This window comes from Mastigoproctus giganteus, chromosome 10 (assembly GCF_048544385.1).
Source record: "Mastigoproctus giganteus isolate SK-2022 chromosome 10, ASM4854438v1, whole genome shotgun sequence".
Lineage (NCBI taxonomy): Eukaryota > Metazoa > Arthropoda > Arachnida > Uropygi > Thelyphonidae > Mastigoproctus > Mastigoproctus giganteus.
The window spans coordinates 214,540,716-214,562,221 of record NC_143584.1 but is presented as its reverse complement, the minus strand read 5'-3'; the positions used below and the strand labels follow the sequence as shown (position 1 = coordinate 214,562,221).

Genomic DNA, 21,506 nt, shown 5'->3' with positions numbered 1-21,506 from the left:
ATGCATTTTGAATTATCTTTCGTTAATTCATCAGCATTATAGGATAAGAAGAATTCCTATGAGACAGAATAAAGTTAAATTCCTTTTGTATATTCTTAACTGGTTACTCATATCTACTGCTTTTACTCAGCCTGAAGGAGCTGAGTGGTTACTGCAGGAGTGCAGCAGTACACATTTGAATTGACTGTGGTTTTAGACCATGTTACTAAACATGGTTAACCTTCAATTGCTAGTAGGGCATCTGACAAACCCTGCTTTTTTCTTTTTCTCTTTGTAAATGAAATTGAATCCTCCCATGTACCTTTGTCCACCAATATTCTCTTAACTAGTTATACAATATTTTCTGTTTTCATTTCGATATGCTATGAATTAAGAGACATTAAGTTTTTGTTTCGTGTTTAACAGATACAGGTCAGAAAAAGTGTCTACATCTCTTCTAGGTAACTTCCATTCCTACACTGCATCTGTGAGACACCAGCAACAGGTGTCTATTCTTGCTATATAGAACTTTAATTTTGCACAACACAAGCATCTCATTTTCAGTATGAGGTATTAGTAACATTGAAAATTAATAACAATAAACTATTACTGGTTTCTCTCATTCATTTTAATTTTTTTAATTGAGTTTATCAGATCACAATTAATAGATCACTGTTTTTAATTCATAAAGCTAAAAATTAATTTTTTTATAATTAAAACAAAAAAGGGGATAATGCAGGTGCCACACGAGCATCCTTGTTAAAATTTAGAGTGAGTGATGGAAGGTTAATGACTGTATTCCTTTTCAAAATTAGTTTGTTTTTTTTTTTTTTTTTTATGTGAACGCGAGAGGTATTAGAACCTATAGTACTTAGTATTTGATCCGTGCATGGGTTGGAGGTTAAGAAGACGAAAGAAGATATTTGTTGACATTGGACTTGAACTTCTGTAGATTGTAATTTTCAGGAAATACGTATGAAGGAAGGTTGTTCCAGAAAACGGCAGTTGAATGAATAAATGAGGAAGATGAAAAGTTGGTTCTGTGGGTTTGAAGTTGGACAGTAAATGGATGTTGGCTGGTGGCGGCACGTGTTCGGACTGTTTTGAAAGAGAGAGCAGGAATTATAGAAGCCAATTCAGAAGAACAGTGCCCATGGAAGTATCTGTAGAAGAGGCATGGAGCAGAAATAGTACGTCTATGAGAAAGCGAGTGGGGAGACTCTGTTAGAGATGAATCATTAATTAACGTAACTGCCCTCTTCTGAATGGAATCAAGAAGCCTTAGAGAGGTTTTGGGGGCACCACCACAGATGTGGGAACAATATTCCATGGCAGGGTGGATTTGCGATTTATACAGAGTGAGCAGCTGTTTGGAAGAAAAGTAACGCCGAGAGCGAAAGAGAAAACCAAGTTTTTTAGATGCAGAGGAAGCAATATTTGTAATGTGTTTGTGCCAAGAGAGATTAGAAGTCAGGGTAATTCCCAAAAGAGATATATCATTTTGCCTAGAAATCGGAGTGTCACTAAAGATAAGCATAGGAGCAGAAAAATCCTTTTTGCGAGATATAAGACAAGACTGAGTTTTAGAAGGGTTGAAATCAACTAAATTGTCTTTGCCCTACTGGAGAATTACCTGAAGATCAGCATTTAAGGAACTGGTAGCAGATTTTTGAGAAGTTGAAGCTGATTGAGCAGGACAAGGTTTCTCAAAATGGAAAGTGGAATACAATGTGCTATCATCGGCAAAACTATGGATAGGATTTCCAGTCAATGGAAGAAGGTCATTAATATACAAGAGGAAAAGAGTGGGGGAAAGAACTGGACCTTGGGGGACACCGGCATTAGTGAAGAAGTTAGAAGACAGAGAGCCATCTACCATCACCCTCAGTGAGCGATCAGAGAGAAAACTGGATAACCAATTACTAAAAACAGTTGGCAAACCATAAGATGGAAGCTTGTTTAGAAGACCTTTATGCCAAACACGATCTAAAGCCTTTGAGATGTCAAGAGCAACTACTTGTGTTTCACCGAACCTTTCCATTGAATTAGTCCATAAATGGGTAACTAGTTGCCTAGTTAGTGGTTGTGCTAGAATATAACCAGAAAGACTGCCATAACTTAGTGGCCTTAGATGATGTTAGAGAAGTACACATTTCACGTGACTGCTGTGTGTGTATTTAGCAGTCATAGGTTGGTGTTCTTGATTCTCTCTAGCTTGTGAACTCCTGAGTATGGGCTGTTTCCAAGTAAAAACGGAGATGGATATTTGCATTTTGTGGATTTTATTGAATTGTCCATTTATATTCATCAAAAAATGTATATACCTATAAAATGAATTGAGTCCTGTTTGTATGGAACTAATTTTTTTATATGTGCATTTTCCAATAGTTACTTGACACCAACTTGAGAATATCTTAATTTATTTTTAGATTATAAAATATTACACAGAATCTTCAGTAAATTGCTATAAAACCTATACAATGTATATAAAAACGGTACAGTGGCATTTGAATATGCAAAGGCACATAACAATGCATAGAAAAAATTTTCGTACCCTTAAATGTGAAATAAAAATGTATAAAACATTCCTTAATAAAATAAAATAATTTCACTTGCTACTAGCCATAATGTGCTTCATTTTTCAGTGTGTGCTACGTGGAATTAGATTGGTTCTTCTCGTAATGCTCTGAAATGAAAGAGACTAGTTTTATTAGCACAGAAGGGACGACTTGGTCTTGAGCAGTAATCTCCACAATTAGATAGATTCTCCTGTACATATGCCCTCAAACTAGTAACTGAGTTAAAGCTAGATATGAACAATTCTTGGTAGGGAAAAAAAAAAAAAAAGTACCCTATTCTTTGATTGTGTGAAGTACCTATACATTTGTTGCAGCCATGTTCTCAAACAGAGTTTCATCCTTCAGAAGGTTCTGAAAAAGAAACAGTTTGTCATAAGATTCCTAGAGATAACTGCAGATATTTCTTTTTTACATTTAACAACTTAATATGTTTAAAAACTGATGCCTCACTGTTTAAATACATCAGTGAGATGAAAGCTTCCCTTTTTGGAAAAGCAAATAATGCAGCTATTTGGTTATAATTTAGGCATACATTGCTAGATAAGTTTATCGTTTGGATTTTTCTGCATTTAAAACATGCCAAAGGTTAAGAAAGTTACATTTTTAGAAATATCTTCTCACCTGTAAAGATTTTACTAAAATTTAATGTAGATATCTATAAATGAATAACTCATAAAAATCCTCCAAAAACATAACACATTTTCTGCCTCAGCATCTTGACCAGCTGGGTCTGTGTGACTATCAAACAGAAGCCAGCTGGAGTTGTGAACATTAAAATCACCAAGGACTCCCTGATGGGAAAGTTGAACTGGAAAAAAAGTCAAGTTTCGAAGAGTGGAAGTCAGAGAATTCTAAGTGATTAGTGGAGTTGTAGAATGATAGAGGCAACGGATAAATTTGTGAGAATGTGGTAGAGAGATTTTAAGCCAGAGAAGATCGAAAAGAGAAGATTCCAAATTACTAAGTTTCTAACAGGAAATAGCAGAATGGATATATGCACAAGTACCACACTGAAGCAAAACGAATCATACAGCAAATAATTCGGACAACAGAGATGATCATTGGTCAAATCAACAAACTGGAATTTTGTCAGAAAAGTACATGTGCCTTGGCAGACTGTAAGTGGAAATGGACATTGAGATTGGAACTGAAACCACATATATTTGTGAAATTAATGGGGAAGTTTTTGGGAGGTTTTTAGATCTTTTCACAGATAAGTTTGTTCTATTAGTTTGACTATTCATGGTGTAGTAAGAAAAGGTGGGGAGGACATATATGAAGTAATGAAATTTTTGGATATGGCATACACACGAATATACCCAGCTCCTTGACATAGCATGGCCTGGCCTTGACAATGTCTCCTGCATACACACTACTCGGACTCCCTCCAGTCACTATCTGGCAGAGTAGAGCAGGTTATCTAGCGGCTGGCCTGCAAACACCATTTTAGAGCTGTACCCTTGAAATGTAAGGAAGATTGTATCTTACCACGATGTCCATCATAACCTTAAAAGACGTCAATCACACTGCATGATGGAAGAGATGGGTGGGGGGGGCTGGATCTTTGCTCTGGAGACTAAACATGAATTCCACCATTTCAAACTTCCAATTAGCAAAGTGGTAGTACTGCATGGTAACACAGAGGTGTGGCATGAAGTCCACACTTTACCACTGCTTATGTTGGTTAGCACCTGGGTGGTCACCTCCAGTATACTAGATGTCATATTTCTGGACTTGCACATTGGTATTTATACCCAGTGTTACCAACAGTCCCACCATCATGAAGGTGCAAGCAGAGGATTTGGTTGTCACAGCATGACCAGACTTTGCTAAAATTTTGCCCACTTAACTTTGAGTGTCACCTGAATATTTGTTGTTGTTGTGGGGGTTTCATGGTGCATAAACTACTTTGGCTATAATGTGCCATCACCTGGATATTATTATTATTAGCCATATGGTGCAAGGAAGCCTGAGGCTTATGCTGCACCAGCGAAAAAAATATTGAGTACCATGAGAGAGAGAAGTAGGAGGGAATCACCAAAAAAGAGAAGAATGATGATATCCAGCTCAGGACCCTGGGTGTGCCAAGCCCATACTCACCAGATGTGAGCCCCTGAGTTCAGTTCCATCATCAGCGTGGTAGCAAGTCTTGCTTGACATACCTGAGAGAATGTCTGTAACATCCTCAAGAACCAAATATATAAATTTCTGGCCATGAACAGAGTGCAATCACCGTCCCTGCTATATAACTCACAACGAGCCTTCATGCTGTCAGAAAGATTATTCAAGACATCTATAGGCAATACTGATTTTAGTTAAGATAGTGCTGTTGAGAGGTGGTGACTTGTAATTTGTTTTCCCAAAGCATCTTAGGCATGCTCTATAGTTCACATTTGAGGATCTTCCATTACATTCTCTGGATATCTTTGCTTTCTGTAAATTCATCAACCAAATGAACCCCATGGTATATGCATTTTCATTCCTAAAAAGGAACTGAGGAACAGCTTCACGTAGGGCTCCAAGTGTATGCTATCAAAGTCACAGTTAAGGTTTTTTTTTTTCCCCCCTCAAAAGATATGGAACAATTTGTGGCGCATAATACCACCCAACACAATTATAACCTAAACAAAAAACTCCTTTTCCCACTATAATATTAGGATTGATCTTGTACACCACAATGGCTTCTTTTACATCATGAAGAATCACTAATTCTGAATTTTGACTCCCTTGTTTACTGTCCTAATTGCAGTGCTCTGCACTCTTTTTATAAACAGGGTCTCTTATGGGGCTGGGTTAGAGAATGCAAATTCTCAACATAGCCTCTATGTTTAAGCTTGCAAGACACTATATACTGTTATACATATTGACATGCAGTGAATGAGTGCTCAATGTAAGTTGACATACAGACATTGATTATCTTTTATTCATGCCTGTAGATGGATGGGCCTTACTTTTCTTGCAATTACATGCATTGTTGCCTTGAGATGTATGTACAACCAAAAAGTACTGAACACCTTAAATCAACTGAACGTTTCAACTGCGATGCAATATTAGATAGAGTAGCAACTTGCTATGAAGAGAGTTGATTTTTTGAGTAATTTATATTCAATAATATGAAACTGTAATAGTTCATGTAAAATGGAATTACTTGCCTTCAGAACTGATTTTTAATGGAAATACTAAGAAGTCAATTTTACGCATAAGAAAGTGACTTTTTTGATTGGAGCTGAAGGGGGAAAAAAGGCTGCAGTAACTGAAACAAAAGTTTCTACTAAATAATATGGCAAGTGCTCTGCACTTGCAGGCATTATGTTCCCAATATATGCCGTGAACGTGGATTTCACAAATATGGAAGGAGTTCTTCATGAAACAAAAATGGGTATATTCTGCTGAAATGAATTTTCTGCCAAAAAAAAAAACATGAAAAAAGATGAAAAACACCATTTAGTTAGAAAATTTATAGCAGTATTTGTAATTATAGTTATTTTATGTAGGTGGTTCCTATTACTCAAAAAAGCAAACCAACCACAGAATATACAGGGTGTCTCAAAAATATTGGTACAAACGTTTAGGGGAGGTAGGTAACATCTAAAGGAATGTGAATCGCATAGGAACCCATAACTGGAAACTTCACGGGAAAGTAGTAGCAGAGGCACAAGAAACAGAAATGACACAAGACAGTAATTAGTGGCAAACATTTATTTGACATAATATTTACAATGGAGTACGAGATGGATGCATTTCATGATGTTACAACAGATGCTCGAAGGTTCCACCATGAGATGCGATGCATGCGTGACACCAACGCAGCATGGATTGGTGGACACGATTGAACACACCTGGAGTTTCTTTGACAGTAGCAGCAGCGCAGACGAGTCTCGCCACGAGATCCATTTCTGTCTCCACAGGCGATTCATACACGATAGATCTGAGGGCCCCTCACAGAAAGAAATCAAGGCTCGATAAATCAGGTGAGCATGGGGGCCAGGCAACGGGGTCCACCACAGCCAATCCATCGACGCCCAAAACGCCTATTCAAATGGTCACGAACACACCTTCCATAATGGGCAGGCACTCCGTCATGTTGAAACCAATGTTGCATCTCACATTTGCTGGAACATCATCAAGTAACCCTGGTAGAACTTGTTCAAGAAAGATCCGATATTTAGTGGAGTTCATGTGGGATGGTAACAGGTATAGGCCGACCATACCTGCCCACACATTTATTGCGAAGCGATGTTGTGCCGCATGGGGGCGCACACAGTGTGGGTTGTTGTGAGCCCACACGAGCATTGTGCTGATTGAATAAGCCTTTCTGAATGAAATACGCCTCCTCCGTGAACAAAACATAGGCTGGAAAATTCAAGTCTTGAACACTTTCTTGGAGAAATCACTGCGCAAAAGCCACACGTGCAGGATGATCTTGTGGGAGCAGTAACTGAACCCTTTGGAGATGAAAGGGGTGTAAGGAATCGTCGTGCCAGACATGCTGTACACTGCAACGAGACACTCCTAAGGCAGAGGCAATGGCACATGTGCTGGTAGTAGGATTATTCTGGACGGCATTCAACACACTTTCTTCCATGGCGGGAGTTCGTGTCAAATGTGGTCTGCCCGCACTACTCCTGTTACCTCTAAATGACCCATAATCGCACAAATTTTGATGCACACGCGCAAACAAACGGTGGTTCAGTACATGTCTGTCTGTCTGGGAAGCATTCTCCATAAATTTGTTGAGTGGCTTGTCCATTGCCCTCTGCTAATCCATACACTAGGTGCATGTCTGCCAGCTCACAGTTCATATATAGATGCATGCTCTTCGTGCGGCGAGTACTGCTTGAATGAGTAAACCAGAAATTTTCCCTCTCATGAACTGATGAACAGCGCCGTGTACCGACTTACAGTGACATTTCCGGTTATGGGTTCCTATGCGATTCACATTCCTTTAGATGTTACCTACCTCCCCTAAATGTTTGTACCAATATTTTTGAGACGCCCTATATACAATATGCTGAGGCCTCTATGAACATTCTAAACAACTTAACTTAATTAAGCACTGGTTTTTTGTATAATATTAATAGGTGAAGCAGTTATCTACAGCAACTTACTATAAACAACTGATTTTTCTTTTAAACAAATAATTTCTTTTATTAGTAAAAGACAGAGCTACGATGCTCAATACAGTGTATTTCAATATTTGTAGAAGAATAAGAGAAATTTACCTCAATATGATACATAGAACACTTCCTAATGACACTCTCCAGCAAATAACCAAAAATAAAATTAATGCAAAATGATTACGGTAATAAAATTAATTAAAAAAACAAAAAATTAAAACGAGTTCAATGCAAATTTTCGAACAAAAGACAAAAGTCTTTTTTTCAAAATTTGCAAGGAAGGAAAGTCTTTTTTTCAAAATTTGCATTGAATTTGTTTTAATTTTTAATTAATTTTATTACTGTAATCATTTTGCATTAATTTTATTTTTTTATTTGCTGGAGAGTGTCATTAGGAAGTGTTCTATGTATCATATTGAGGTAAATTTCTCTTATTCTTCTACAAACAAATAATTTCTATATTAATAAATCCAATTTGGCTAGTTTATATCAGAATTTACTGTAAGCAATACTGTTTAGGTGGTAGTTGGTAGGTTTGTTAGGAGCATTAGCAACTAAGGCCATATTGCTCCGGGGATATGCGGTGGTCATTCCCTGACCTTTCCGCATCCTCTGTATTTGGCGGTCACGGGCTCGAACCCCGGTCTAATCAAGAAGCGTGTGCTACGCACTGCTGCTTCTGCTCACCTGGCTATGGAGGCACCAGGTGGTATTCTTAATGAAAAAACACAAATATGGAATTTTCATTGCATATATTAAAAAACTCAAGTAATGAGGTGTCAAATGAAAATGAAATTTTTTTTACCAATAACTGGCACTTTGTTAAAAAAAAAGTCCACCATAGTTTAGGCACTTATTCCATCTATATAACAGATACCACAGCTGAGTGGTCAGCTGTGGTATCTGTCATCAAATCCATGTGATTCTACAAAATATGGTAATATTCTTGTCTCTGTCTTATAAATTCCTCTGATCCTATATGGCTATCCTAGAGTATACAGAGAGAAAATTTAAGTCTTAGTTGCTACTAGCAACCTGGTAACTTCCTACAGCTCAATGTCTGTGTGAAATTGAGTCCCGCCAGATCATTTTAGTCTTCCAAAACATGAAAACAAGGTGAAAGTCATTTCTGACTTCATATTGCATTCTGTGCAGCAGAGAGAGAGAGAGAGATATTCAAAAGTTCATTCAAAAATGTTACTATTCATCATTGAGACACTTGAATCCACTTCATGCAGACATTCCTATGTTATAATCTGTTATAAATGATGTCAGTTGACCTGTAACTGATATTCAGCTCCTAGCTATATCATCAAAAACTGAACATAATCCACCCTGATGATATCACCAGACAATATGACATTTTCTTCTGTAAAAAATGCACTATCTTGTCCCAGTCAAAAGACATCCTCAAGAATTTTTATTCCTATATGTCCATTTGTATACGCATAAGCATGACATACAGCTGTTATCATATACCTTTTACGTGTCAGTGGTAAATTTCTGATGAAGAAAAGCTCTCCATTGTAAGAAATAAGAACACTGTATTGTGCTAGCTTGGACATGCTGTGAATGTCACACTATCTCTGCTCTACTGTGTATCATTCCCCATGCATACAGGACAGCCAACATGTTCAACAGAAGAATTAGTACCAATTCTTAAATTTATAGCCATGGTGATGCACAACTTAAATTTAGCGAATTGAAATCGAATCTCATTTTCATTTCACTTTCTCTTGTACTTATATCAATTTAAAACTGTATCAAACTACATCACATTTTTTTTAAGGAGCAAATTATTGTAAACTATACATACCGTTAAAGAGCTTATTTCTTCTGATACCTCCCCAATCCCATGTGTTACCCTTGCTTCATCCTGTTTTTAGAAAAAAAAAAATAATAATAAAATAAAACTCAGAACAGCATTTCAGGTATAATCTATCCTCCAATATGCACTGTAAACACATCAGGTTTATAGTATAGCACACTTTGGAGCAGGGCAGAATGAGAAATAAGGGCCTGATTCCCTTCAAACAGGTACTTTAGTAGGAAGTTATACGGTGGGGATATCCAGCTTTCACAGAGTATAGTGAGTAGGCCATCTCAAATCATCTGGGGGAGAAATAATGCTTGTAGTAGAAGATGGGGGTTAGTGTTATCATTTACTCAAAACCTGGTAGGCAAGCATTAATAACTCCCAGAACATGCCAGCAGTTGTTTGTAATAGTCAATCTTCCAAACTAATGTTGAGCTCACAAAAGAGACACACTTGAGCCAACTATCATCAAAAAGATTCTGGATAGAATGAAATTCGGTCCAGCCCATCACAGAATACAAAGTAGAAATAGTGGCAGAGGGTAACGTGGTGTGATCAATTATGTTTACATGCCAGAAGGATGCACCCAGGTATGACATGTGCCTAAGGAACACATTCTCGCAGACTGCACTACATTAATAATAAAGTTTGGCGGCTGTATCGTAAAGGTTGGCCTGTTTTAAATGAATTTTCCTGAATAAACCAAATTACACTGAATATCAATGCTGTTAACTTCAATCATAATTTAATTGCATGCTTCTGCAGCTCAAGTTTCTGTGAATGCAGCCGGTCAATGCATTATAGGAAAAGTTGCACAAAATTCTGTTTATTATTTGTCAAAATCTTGTTGAGGGTACATAATTGTTATAGTTAAAGCCCAAAGCGGCCACACCAGATATAATCTCTCTCTCTCTCAATATACATACATTGGAGGATAGAGTGAATGAAACATGTTGAAAATTTATGAGTAAATTTAGTTAACCAGATACCAGTAATACATGTCATATTTGGTTAAATACATCTGATTTAAGGAAAAAAGTTGCTTCAGGGCTGATGCTAGAGGTGTGCGAGTGAAGCACCTGACACAGGCGCCACCTAAAATATATGCTGCTAGATGCATTACTGCATATATGTGCATGTTAAGCTATGATACGAATTAGGTGCCATTACAAAGTTTTGCCTTAGGAACCACAAACACCAGCCCTGGGTTACTTGCAAAGTTTCCAAGAGAAAATTGAATGGGGTTATCAGATGTCATCCACTATGATAACTAAAATCAAAATATTAGCACTGCTAAGTGCAAATTTAATCTATTATCAGTGCAAATAAATAGTAATAGGTTAAATTTCAATAACAAATATACACGTTTTTATGGAAATATTGTAGATGGCACTATGGCAGCATAAGCAGTATAACGGAAGCTGCAAAAGGCAGAGTTGTTCATTTATAATTGGCATGCCATGTGGAAACAAGCTTAGCAAATATGAATCTGAACAGGTGATGAGATGCCATAGAACAGAACTTAGCATGCAGTAGATTTTAGAACTTCTTAGTGTTCCAAAAACCTGTCCAAAAGATCACATTCGTGTGGAAAGCAATTGGCAATGTTAAAGATGGACATTGACCAGAGGAAATCACATATAAGCTGTGCCCAAAACTACCAAAGAATCACTCAAGCAGGCTAAGAATTTACAAAATCAATAGTCAGTGTGCACACTGTATGCAGATCATTACATCAACAGACAAGCTGTTGCACACAAACCTTTAACTGTGAAATTTAATGCAGAGTGACAGGTGTAAATGGGTCATGCAAAAAATAAAAAATGATTCTCTGGAGTGATATATCTTGACATAACACTGTTTTCATGAGGTATAAGAACTTGGGTTGAAGTGATGCCAATCTGAAGCCATTATGAATATAACTGCACCATTCAAACTGCAATTAAAAGGTGGCACTATGATGATAACTCACAGGAGTGATATTGTAACAGTGTCATTCTTTCAACACCGTGCAGTTTTATAGCAGAGAATCTTATTAAGCTCAGTGTGTGTTGGCATAGTTTGGGGAGAATAATATGATAATGACTAGCCTGCTCAGAGCAAAGTTTAAGGAAGGTACATTTGGCACAAATGAGCTAAATCACAGTCTCCCATCTTCGATGGCAATATGTGCCAAATATTGATTCTTAAAAGTAAACATTTGCTATTTCAAAAGTTTTTGTTTTTATCTATATCCAAATAGATTCCTTCCACCTGTATTTTGTTTAAACAAACCAAAAAGGAAAAAAACTATATACTTGTACTTGTGGCACAATATCCTCCAACATGTATTGGCACCTCACCCTTGGAAAGTAATGGTTCATCTAGAAGTCAAATGACAGGCATGTATCAGATAAAATAGGATATAAAATGCATGCACACTCGATAGCAAGCAGATCAGACAGTATGTGATAAGTAAAAGATCTGGATCCATTCACAAGATATGTCATAGTAGATTGTTAAACAGTGGGCATGTGGTTAAAGTCCTACATGTACACTGGTACAAACAGTGTCGATTTAAACCATTGAAGAAAAGTAAAACTTCAAGTGTGCATCACTTTACTAACCAAGAAAATGCTGTCTCTCATAAGGATTTACTGCATTTCATACACAGACCAATAGTATAAAGTTTTCTTCATGCATTAAGAATCTGCAGATAAATGAACCACTAGGTGGCAGTGATCACAGTGTGTTGAAGTGGGATTTACTCAAGGAGGTAAGTACCATCAGAGGTAAAGGGAAGGGTTTTTGCTTTCGTAAAGGCGACTATGATGGTCTGAGACAGTATTTAAATTCTATACAGTGGGACCAACTGATGATGTTACCAACAGCAAATTCAAAATGGGAAGCATTCAAGCAACTAATCTTGGAAGCTACCAGGCTTTACATACCAACTAAGAAATATTGTTCAAGGTTTAGGCCTAAATGGTTGTCAGATGAACTAATGAGACATGTGGCAGAGAAGAAAAATGCATGGGATACATACAAATTAATGGGTGACATGGAAGCCTATGATAGATATAAGTTGGTCTGTAACCAAGTCACAAAGGAGATTAGGCAGGCAAAGGCAGACTACGAAAAATCCTTGGCAAAGGATGCAAAGAAAAACAGAAAAGAGTTCTTTACATATTTAAACTCGAGAAGGAAAGGGATGAATCAGATTGGTCCACTGGATATTGATGGTTCAACAGTTGAGGATCCTGCTCAGGTGGCTAACAATCTAAACGAGTATTTTGCATCTACATTCACGCATGAGGAGTAATTCAGGAAGGAGAATGATGTAGGTAAAGTAAACATTGGCAGTGAGCTGGATGATTTTGTAATAACTGAGAGGAAAGTGGAGGAGAGATTGTTGAGGATAAACATAAAAAAGGCACCTGGGGTGGATGGGATCTATCCAGTTATATTAAAGGAGGCAGCAAAGGAAGTAAGCAAACCCCTAGCCATAATTATGAGAGCTTCTTTGGACTCAGGGGAGGTACCCATAGACTGGAGATGTGCAAATGTAACCCCAATTCACAAAGGAGGATCAAAGGCTGACACAAGTAATTATAGACCTGTTAGTTTAACTTCTGTTCCAGGTAAATTAATGGAGGCACTGGTTAAAGAAGCACTGCAGGATCATCTAGACAAGAATTCAGTTATAGCTCAGACGCAGCATGGTTTTGTTAAGGGCAGGTCTTGCCTGACCAATTTGATTGGATACTATGATGTAGTCACAAAAGAACTGGATGCAGGGAATAACTTTGATATTATATATTTGGATCTTAGAAAGGCTTTTGATACTGTTGCACATGGAAGACTGCTGCACAAATTGGAGCAGTGTGGCATTGGAGGCAAATTGCTGCTATGGATAAGGGGATGGTTGAGTGGCAGAAGACAGAGAGTGGTAATCAATGGACACTGTTCAACGTGGACTAATGTTATTAGTGGAGTTCCTCAGGGTTCAGTGTTGGGTCCATTGTTGTTTTCGGTGTTTATGAATGATATTGATGGTGGGATATCAAGTTTAATGTCCAAGTTTGCAGATGATACAAAGGTTGGCAGGGTCGTTAAGGACACTACTGACGCTATGCTGCTGCAACAGGATCTGGAAAGGTTGAACAGATGGGCTGAGAGGTGGCAAATGAAGTTTAACATTGACAAATGTAAAGTACTACATATGGGAAACAGTAACCCCAGAGCAACGTATCAACTCTGCGGTACTACACTGACAGTGGTGGAGAATGAAAAGGACCTGGGGGTAATTGTGCAGGCAGATATGAAGTTCTCTGAGCAGTGCAGACGAGCTGCAAGAGTAGCTCATGGTGTCTTGTCAATGATATACAGGAATTTTTCTAGCAGGGATAAGGAGGTGATTATTCCCTTGTATAAGGCAATGGTTAGGCCACATCTTGAGTACTGTATACAGGTCTGGAGGCCTCAATTCAAGAAGGATGTAGAGCTATGTTATGTTATGTTATTTGGTTTTTAGGAACATTAGCAACTAAGGCCATATTGTTCCGGGAATATGCGGTGGCCATTCCCTGACCTTTCCGCATCCTCCGTATTTGGTGGTGACGGGTTCGAACCCCGGTCTAATCAAGAAGCGTGTGCTACGCACTGCTGCTCCTTCCCACCTGGCTACTGAGGCGCCGATGATGTAGAGCTGCTGGAACGGGTACAGAGAAGGGCAACAAGATTAGTGAATGGAACAAAGGGTTGCTCTTACGAAGAAAGGCTTAAGTTTTGCAATTTACAGAGTCTGGAGACTAGGCACCGGCGAGGTGATCTGATAGAGGTGTATAAGGCTTTGAATGGTTTGAGCATGCTCAATGCCAATGGGATTCTTCATCTTGCTCAGAATAATCACCTCAGAGGGCATAAATTCAAATTGAGGAAGGACGGATGTCGGATAGATGTGCGGAAATTTGCCTTTGGCCAGCGGGTGGTTGGTTGGTGGAACCGACTTCCATCACTTGTTGAAGTTGATAGCCTAAACAAATTTAAAGCTCAACTGGACAGGTATTTCGAACGAACGGAGGGGTAAAATGGGAGTGGTTTTTTTTTTTTTTTTTTTTTTTTTGGCTGATGCTGAATAAGCTTGCTTTCTTGCATCATATGCCTCTACTAATGCTAATGCTAAAGTTTTTGTTCACTTATTTAAAAACAAGAATATAAGATCATAGCAAAGCCAGCATATAAGTTAGAGTTAATATTCACACTCTGATCCTTTCATAACACATGCCAGAAGTACAATTTAGTTTATAATATTTCTTGTGTACTATGCAGCTCTTTGGCTCCACAAAATGTACCCTAGGGCATAGGTTAAAACATAACAAAACATTAAAACAAAACATAAATTTCATTACCTCGAATCATCCCGCAGCATCAGAATTGGCACATCATTCCCTCACTTTGGAGACAAATTTCATTTTACAGATATGGTGTTCTGTTCATACTCTAGCATGACCAGAGTATGGTCAGAGGAGTATACAATTTATTTTGATAATGGTTAGGCATATTTAGCAGTCAAGCAGGCTTGTACCAAAAGTCCACTCAAAGGCATGTGCATTACTGTACTCTTGCATTGCTGATATGCTCAGCTATATCAGGGATATCCAGCATAATTTCAAAAAACTACTAATTTCAGAAACCACAGATGTGTGTGAAAAGGATTCCATTAAAGTAAGAAAGAATTTCAGAAAGAAGTGGGAACGGTTACATTTTCTAACATTTTAAAAGAATTTATTAATACATACATATTAAGAAATGACTATGTACATGATGCACAAAATATATTAGTACACTTTTAAGGATTATGTAGTAAAATATTTGGTTATTTTTTGTTGTACACTGGATTCTACTGTATACCATTCATAAAAATATTTGAATTTGTTTAAACTTTAACCACTGAGATATATTTTCTGTTACATTTTCTTCCCACTGAAGGCCTCGATGCAAAGTTTCAAATGCTGCCAACGTTTCTTGTTTGGAAGGTTTAATGTTGCCCTCATTTTCATCCAACTCATCGTCAATATTGTCACTAGTTCTTTAAATATGCTCCAAAATGTTGGAGTCACTGGGATATTCAGCTACTATGACATCATTATCAACTCCTCAAAATTCATCAAGAACAATTTCTCCACTGATCAAACCTCACTTGGCACTCTTCCCAAGATTGCTATGTCTTCTACTAGTTCATCCCTCTCATCTGTGTTAATTAGCATTTTAGCAAAACCTGCTTTTGAGAAACAATTCTTAATTGTTGTTTCTGTCACATCTTGAATCCACACTTTCGCCAACTCGGATATGCACATCCAAAAATCCAAAACAGAATCTATAGGTTGGTTGGTTTCTATTCTCAGTATAATTTTTTTCAGTATGCACCTTCGGCAGTGCATTTTCAAATTCTTGATGCCTTGGTCCATTGGCTGCAGTCATGGCCAGATTTAAACTTGTCGTGGCCCTAAGCTATAATAGCTATGAGGCCCTTCCCCCTTACTGTTCACCTGTGACAATATTAAAAAAGGATTTTTTAAAATGGAGTGAGACCCCTTGGAATGTGAGGCCCTAAGCTGTAGCTTGTTTAGCTTATATGTAAATCTGGCACTGGCTGCAGTTAAGACGAATTATTCAGAAGGAAGAAAACAAGCGTCACACTTGTAAGTTTTGAAATTACGAAGTGAAGGTGAGCAGAGCAGTTGTCAACAATCAACATGGTTTTTCTGTTTTCTTTGGTCATCTTTCTATTGAAATTTAAAATCCATTGCTCAAAAATTTCACTTGTCATTCAAGATTTTTTGTTCTAGTCCAACTCTTAACGGCTTTACTTGTTTGAAACATAGGGATTGTTTACTTTTGCCTATTACCAAAAGCTTCAGTTTTTCATTACCAGCCATAATTGCAACCAAGAATGTAATTCTCTCTTTACTATTTTACCACCTACACATTTATCACCTTTAAAAGTCAGTATCTTGTTCAGCAAACATTTAAAAAATAGACCTGTTTCATCAACGCTGAATGTCTTTGGACTCGTAATCCTCTATAATTTTTTTCAAAACTATTTCTTTCCAATGGGTATGGTCTTCTTCGATTGCAACTCCACTTTCATCAGAAATTATTTTTTCGAGTAAGCCATGACACTCTTTAAATTTGTCCAGCCAACTAGAAATGACTTAAAATGTTTTGTGCCCCAGAAAAGATGCATACTCCACAGCCTTTTCTTTTATTAATAGCCCTGATATCAGCATGTTTTGGTCTTGAATCAACTTCACCCATTTCTTCCCAAAGGCATAATTTCGCACACTTCTGACTGGGTCCTGTTTCCTCAAACAGTTTGAAAATCGAAACATGGTTTTGCCGAATGGTTGACACACTACTGGCAGGGATACCAAATTTTAAAGTGATTTCTTTTTCTTTCACTCCAATCTACACTATTAAGACTTCCACTTTTTCACACTACACTCAAGGATTTCCTCTTAGACACTGTAAGGTTACTTGCACAGCAGTTAAAACAAAGCTGAAATTAGGAGCCACTTGTAGCTATCATGTAAACAGAGACAGGTGAAATTTAATGAAAGTGTGTATGATTCATTTCTTTGAAACAACAGATGAATTTCTGAGATAAAGGAAAATCACTCTCTCCTAATTCTCTAATAGAATTATTACGGCAGAAAATAGATTGACCAGAGCCAATGCCTGCATCAGGAATATGCCTTAATCCTTGCCAATGGCTGTGGAGAGCTGACCAGCAGGACTTCTCAATATAGTAGTGTATAAGTTGTACAGGTTTTACTTCTTTTTAGCCATTGCTGACCATCTGCTGCACAAAGGCCTCTTCCAGAGCCTTCCATCTTTTTCTATCCCATGCCGTGGTTTTTCCAGTTTTCTCCTGCAGGGTTTACAGGCACCATTAAATTGTAAAATGTTTTAGCTCTTAATTCGTGGAATTAACGCCTTTAGCTATTAAAGGTGCCAGAGGTGAGAATATGGAAATTTTCTTCGTTATATGGAAACTACTTTCAATCTAATGACCAAGCAGAAATCAAAAAAGTTTGCTACATAGAAAATTTTGCTATATGGAAGTTCGTTAAAGAGAGGCCCGACTGTATTTAGTTTCTGAGTACTGGGAATTTGAGTGCATGCATGAAAGTACTTCCTTTCCTATTACAACATAAACTACTTAAATTGATGCATATCATTTAATAGTTGCTAGCTCTCAGAAGCAAATGATGTTGAAAAGTTCATGTCCAACTTCAGGCTTGGTAAAAAAAAAAAAAAAAAAAATTTATCCCATCATACTTGTCTTTTGATAGCTCATTATAGAAAATTCAAAGCTTTATGCCTTTGAAGTTCAAAATGGATGGATTCCTTTGTTTTGTCATTTTTTAAAATAAAAAAGGGGGAAGAGGCATGTTTTAAAATATTGGATTTTATCAGAACAGTTCCAAAATTCATCGATCTGTAAATTATTTTGAAATATTTAGTTTCAGAAGTAAACAGCATTTTACAAAACAAAGAAAGGCAAGCTTTCAAATAGTTTGAACCAATGGAAAGCTGCAGGTTGACAGCTGAAACAGACAAGTGAGAGGAAATTGCAGAAGCACCTTTAATGAGCTGAACTGAGACAATTGACAGAAGTGAAACAAGTGAAGGACTAAGCACAAAAACATTTCACAGAATGGGCTACCATGGTGCTCCTAAGTCCTTCCTAAGCAGGCAGTCAAACTAATCATACAATGAACAAAAAAAATTTAATTTTGCCTAGAGAAAATTTGTTATTCATTTGCAGTCCATTTTCCCCCTGTTTATTGGGTAGCATGATCAACATGTCAATGTGCAAAGGGCTATAAACCCCCTAAATTTCTAAAAGTTATTGGCAAATGTCTTGATCCCTACACTTACTCGTATAATGAATTTATTTTAAATTATGATTGAAAAAAGCAAAAATTAAAAGTTACTTGCAAAATACTATACAACACAGAGTATTTCTAATATTTATAAATACCATTTAAAAATTTCACATTTATAAATATCAAAATAGCAATTACAAGGCAGGTAAACTCATTGTGGCTAATTTTTCCCACTTTGTAATAAGTTTATCAGCTTATTACAGACTATTCTCATGCACTGATAATGTAAAATTGATATTTTTGGTTTTGATTCAGACTCAAATTTTCTTGTTTATTTTTCTATAATGGAAAGTCATAATAACATTACTTTAATAATATTTAAAATAGCTTACTTTTTCATTTGTGTTTGGCTTATTAATGTCTTTTACATTATCTTTTTGTGATGAATTTGTTAATGAGGATGATGCTGAAATTTTAAGGGTTGACACTGGAGTATCCATAGGACAGACAAAATCTTCAAACTCAAGCTCGGATTTCCTTTTCCTCATCAGGGCAAACTGTGTTTTACGAACATTCTAAGAAAGAAAGAATAAATAGCTGAAGTATGATAGTATAAACCTATGATGTTCAATACATTCTATGGTGATTTCAATATTTTCAAAGAATAAGAGAAGTTTACCTCAATATGATACAAAAGGCATGAAACATATAATAGAACACTTCCGTATGATACTCTCCAGAAATTAAAATGAATAACACATTAACACAAAATGATTACAGTAAAAATATAAATTGAAAACAATTTAAAAAAATAAATTTTAAAGTTTAACGTAAATTTTTAAAAAAATTAAAAAGTTTAACGTAAATTAAAAAAAATTTAAAGTTTAACGTAAATTTAAAAAAAAATAATATTTAATATTTTTTAATATTGTAAAAAATCGATTTTTTAAATTTACATTAAACTTTTTTAAAATTATTTTTTAATTGTTTTCAATTTATTTTTTTACTGTAATCATTTTGTATTAATGTTTTATTCATTTTAATTTGTGGAGAGTTATCATACGAAAGTGTTCTATGTATCATATTGAGGTAAATTTCTCTTATTCTTTTACAAATAGCTGAAGTATAAATCAAGTATTAATGATGGGTGTTAAAATACCATTTTACTCATTACAATGACAATAACAATCTGTTATTAAAGTAAAATTAATCAAATTACTGTAATTTCAATTAATGAATAAACTTTGAAGTACCTCAAAGTTTGAGTTTTTAATAATGATTTTATTTTATATAAAATAAAATCATTATTAAAGCTTAAGTTAAAATTTTAAAATTCCAAACTCCCATAAAAATTCTCTGTAATTAATTTTTTAAAAGGTTTTACGTCTCATTTAGTTAAACATAATTTAGTAATTCATTAGTACATCCCAGTTACTTACTTTGACTTTTGTGCTGGGAGACAATGGAATATAACCAGGTTGAGTTTCACATTCTCTCTTTGCAGCCATTAGCTCTGTACCCACAAGCTGTTTGAACTGAGTGTTAAGATGTCTCCTTAAAAGTGTCTTTGTGGGTGGAATGTTGAGCACAGTTGCTAAAAGATCTGCACTAAATCGTGGTTCATAGACCTACAAAGAAGTAATAAATAAAATCTTTTTTTCCCCTTAAATATAGTCACAAAGAATAAAGCTGTCACACTGACTGACAAAAGTCAGTGTGACAGCTTTATCCTTGATTCTCAGCATCCAAAATATAACTAAACAACACTGGGGAGAAAAATATTTTATTAACTTAATTAAAAACAAACTAAAATTTGTTTAATTTTGATTCTGGAAAAATGTCCTTAGGAATGCTACTCTTCATATTATGAACCACATATTGTATTAATCACATATGCAACTAAGAAAACCTTACTAGCTTATATTTTATGTGGAATGTTGCCAATCTTATATTATATTATTATACTTAATAAAAACCAGAACATTTTTATACGAGTTATTATTATAAATACAGGCAACGGAACTTTTCCAATTATGAAGGATAACTCTGAATAGTGATGAAGGTGTAAAATCACAGGTTCCAGAACCTTTTCCTATCGAGAAGACCCACCTACACACAATCATGGTATAAACACAATATTGCCAAAGCATATCTTCCCCATGTTACTAAGAGTGAAGAGATTGGGGAGGATACTATGGGACACTCCTGGTAATTTGGAGAAGATCCTTTATAAAAAATGAACCACACTTGTTATCCATCTGTCATGAACATATATAAAAGCAACCAGATTAATGAAATACAGTAGATGAGTCAAAGCATTGAGTTTCAAACTTCCAATGGAGAGTCATCATGGGATACTATATTAGCAATTAATCTGTTTGTGCCATTTCAGCAGAACTGCAACACACTAGATCAATACTGATTGACAAAACCACCAAATGGAAACATATGGTTGCCACTACAGCTGAGAAACATTCAAGTAGACTGCAGAAATCGATGGAAAGAGACCAGTGGGCACTCATGAAGGGTAGTACATATATCTTGTCAGTCCTCATTGGATCAACCAGAAGCACATTCAGAGAAGACACAGGAAACTGATATTAGTATGAGGCTGATACATAGGAAGCTGTATAGTGTTGGATTTAAACAAACCTTACCTACTTTTCACGCATACCAAGTGGGATGTGTATTTCATGTCAGAAACAGAGGCTAATACCCACTTATTGCAGTTTCCTCCTTTGATTTTGGCAGTTGGCCCTCGAAAAAGGCGCTGAAATCACAGGACGAACAGCACTAAGTTATTCTTATTAATTCTTATTATTCCTCATTACTTCTCCTTTACCTTATCGCCCTTCTTTGTTAACTGTGATAACGATCACAGTTCCATTTGTCCTTTGTTCTCTATAACTAGCGTTACTAGTAACGTAACGTGAGCACATTACCCTTCACGACTACTAACTTATTTATATATATATATATAAAATGTATTAATAACAAGTAGTTGTAGTGAAAAGTGACGGCATACTAAAGAATGATAAATTAAAATTGGGATGGTTTATGGATCAGGGGGACTGCTGGTAATAGCAGAAATATGCAAGGACCATAATGAAATGTAGATAAGCAGATTAGAGTATGAGTGGAG

At 36.3% G+C, this 21,506-nt stretch overlaps 1 protein-coding gene across 5 annotated transcripts in view; it reads right to left on the bottom strand.

The window, feature by feature from the left end:
- Positions 1–2,535: 2,535 nt before the first annotated feature.
- The window catches only part of LOC150079885 (liprin-beta-1-like), a 179,139-nt gene continuing 160,168 nt past the window's right edge, over positions 2,536–21,506 (bottom strand). For all 5 annotated transcript variants that reach the window (XM_090382234.1, XM_090382235.1, XM_090382231.1 and 2 more), the window contains 4 exons: positions 19,804–19,992; positions 18,757–18,939; positions 9,492–9,551; positions 2,536–2,909 (listed from right to left, as the gene is read on the bottom strand). In XM_090382234.1, the coding sequence (XP_090238360.1) occupies positions 2,856–2,909; positions 9,492–9,551; positions 18,757–18,939; positions 19,804–19,992 (486 nt within the window). In that variant the 3' untranslated portion in view covers positions 2,536–2,855. The remainder of the gene's footprint in view (positions 2,910–9,491; positions 9,552–18,756; positions 18,940–19,803; positions 19,993–21,506) is intronic.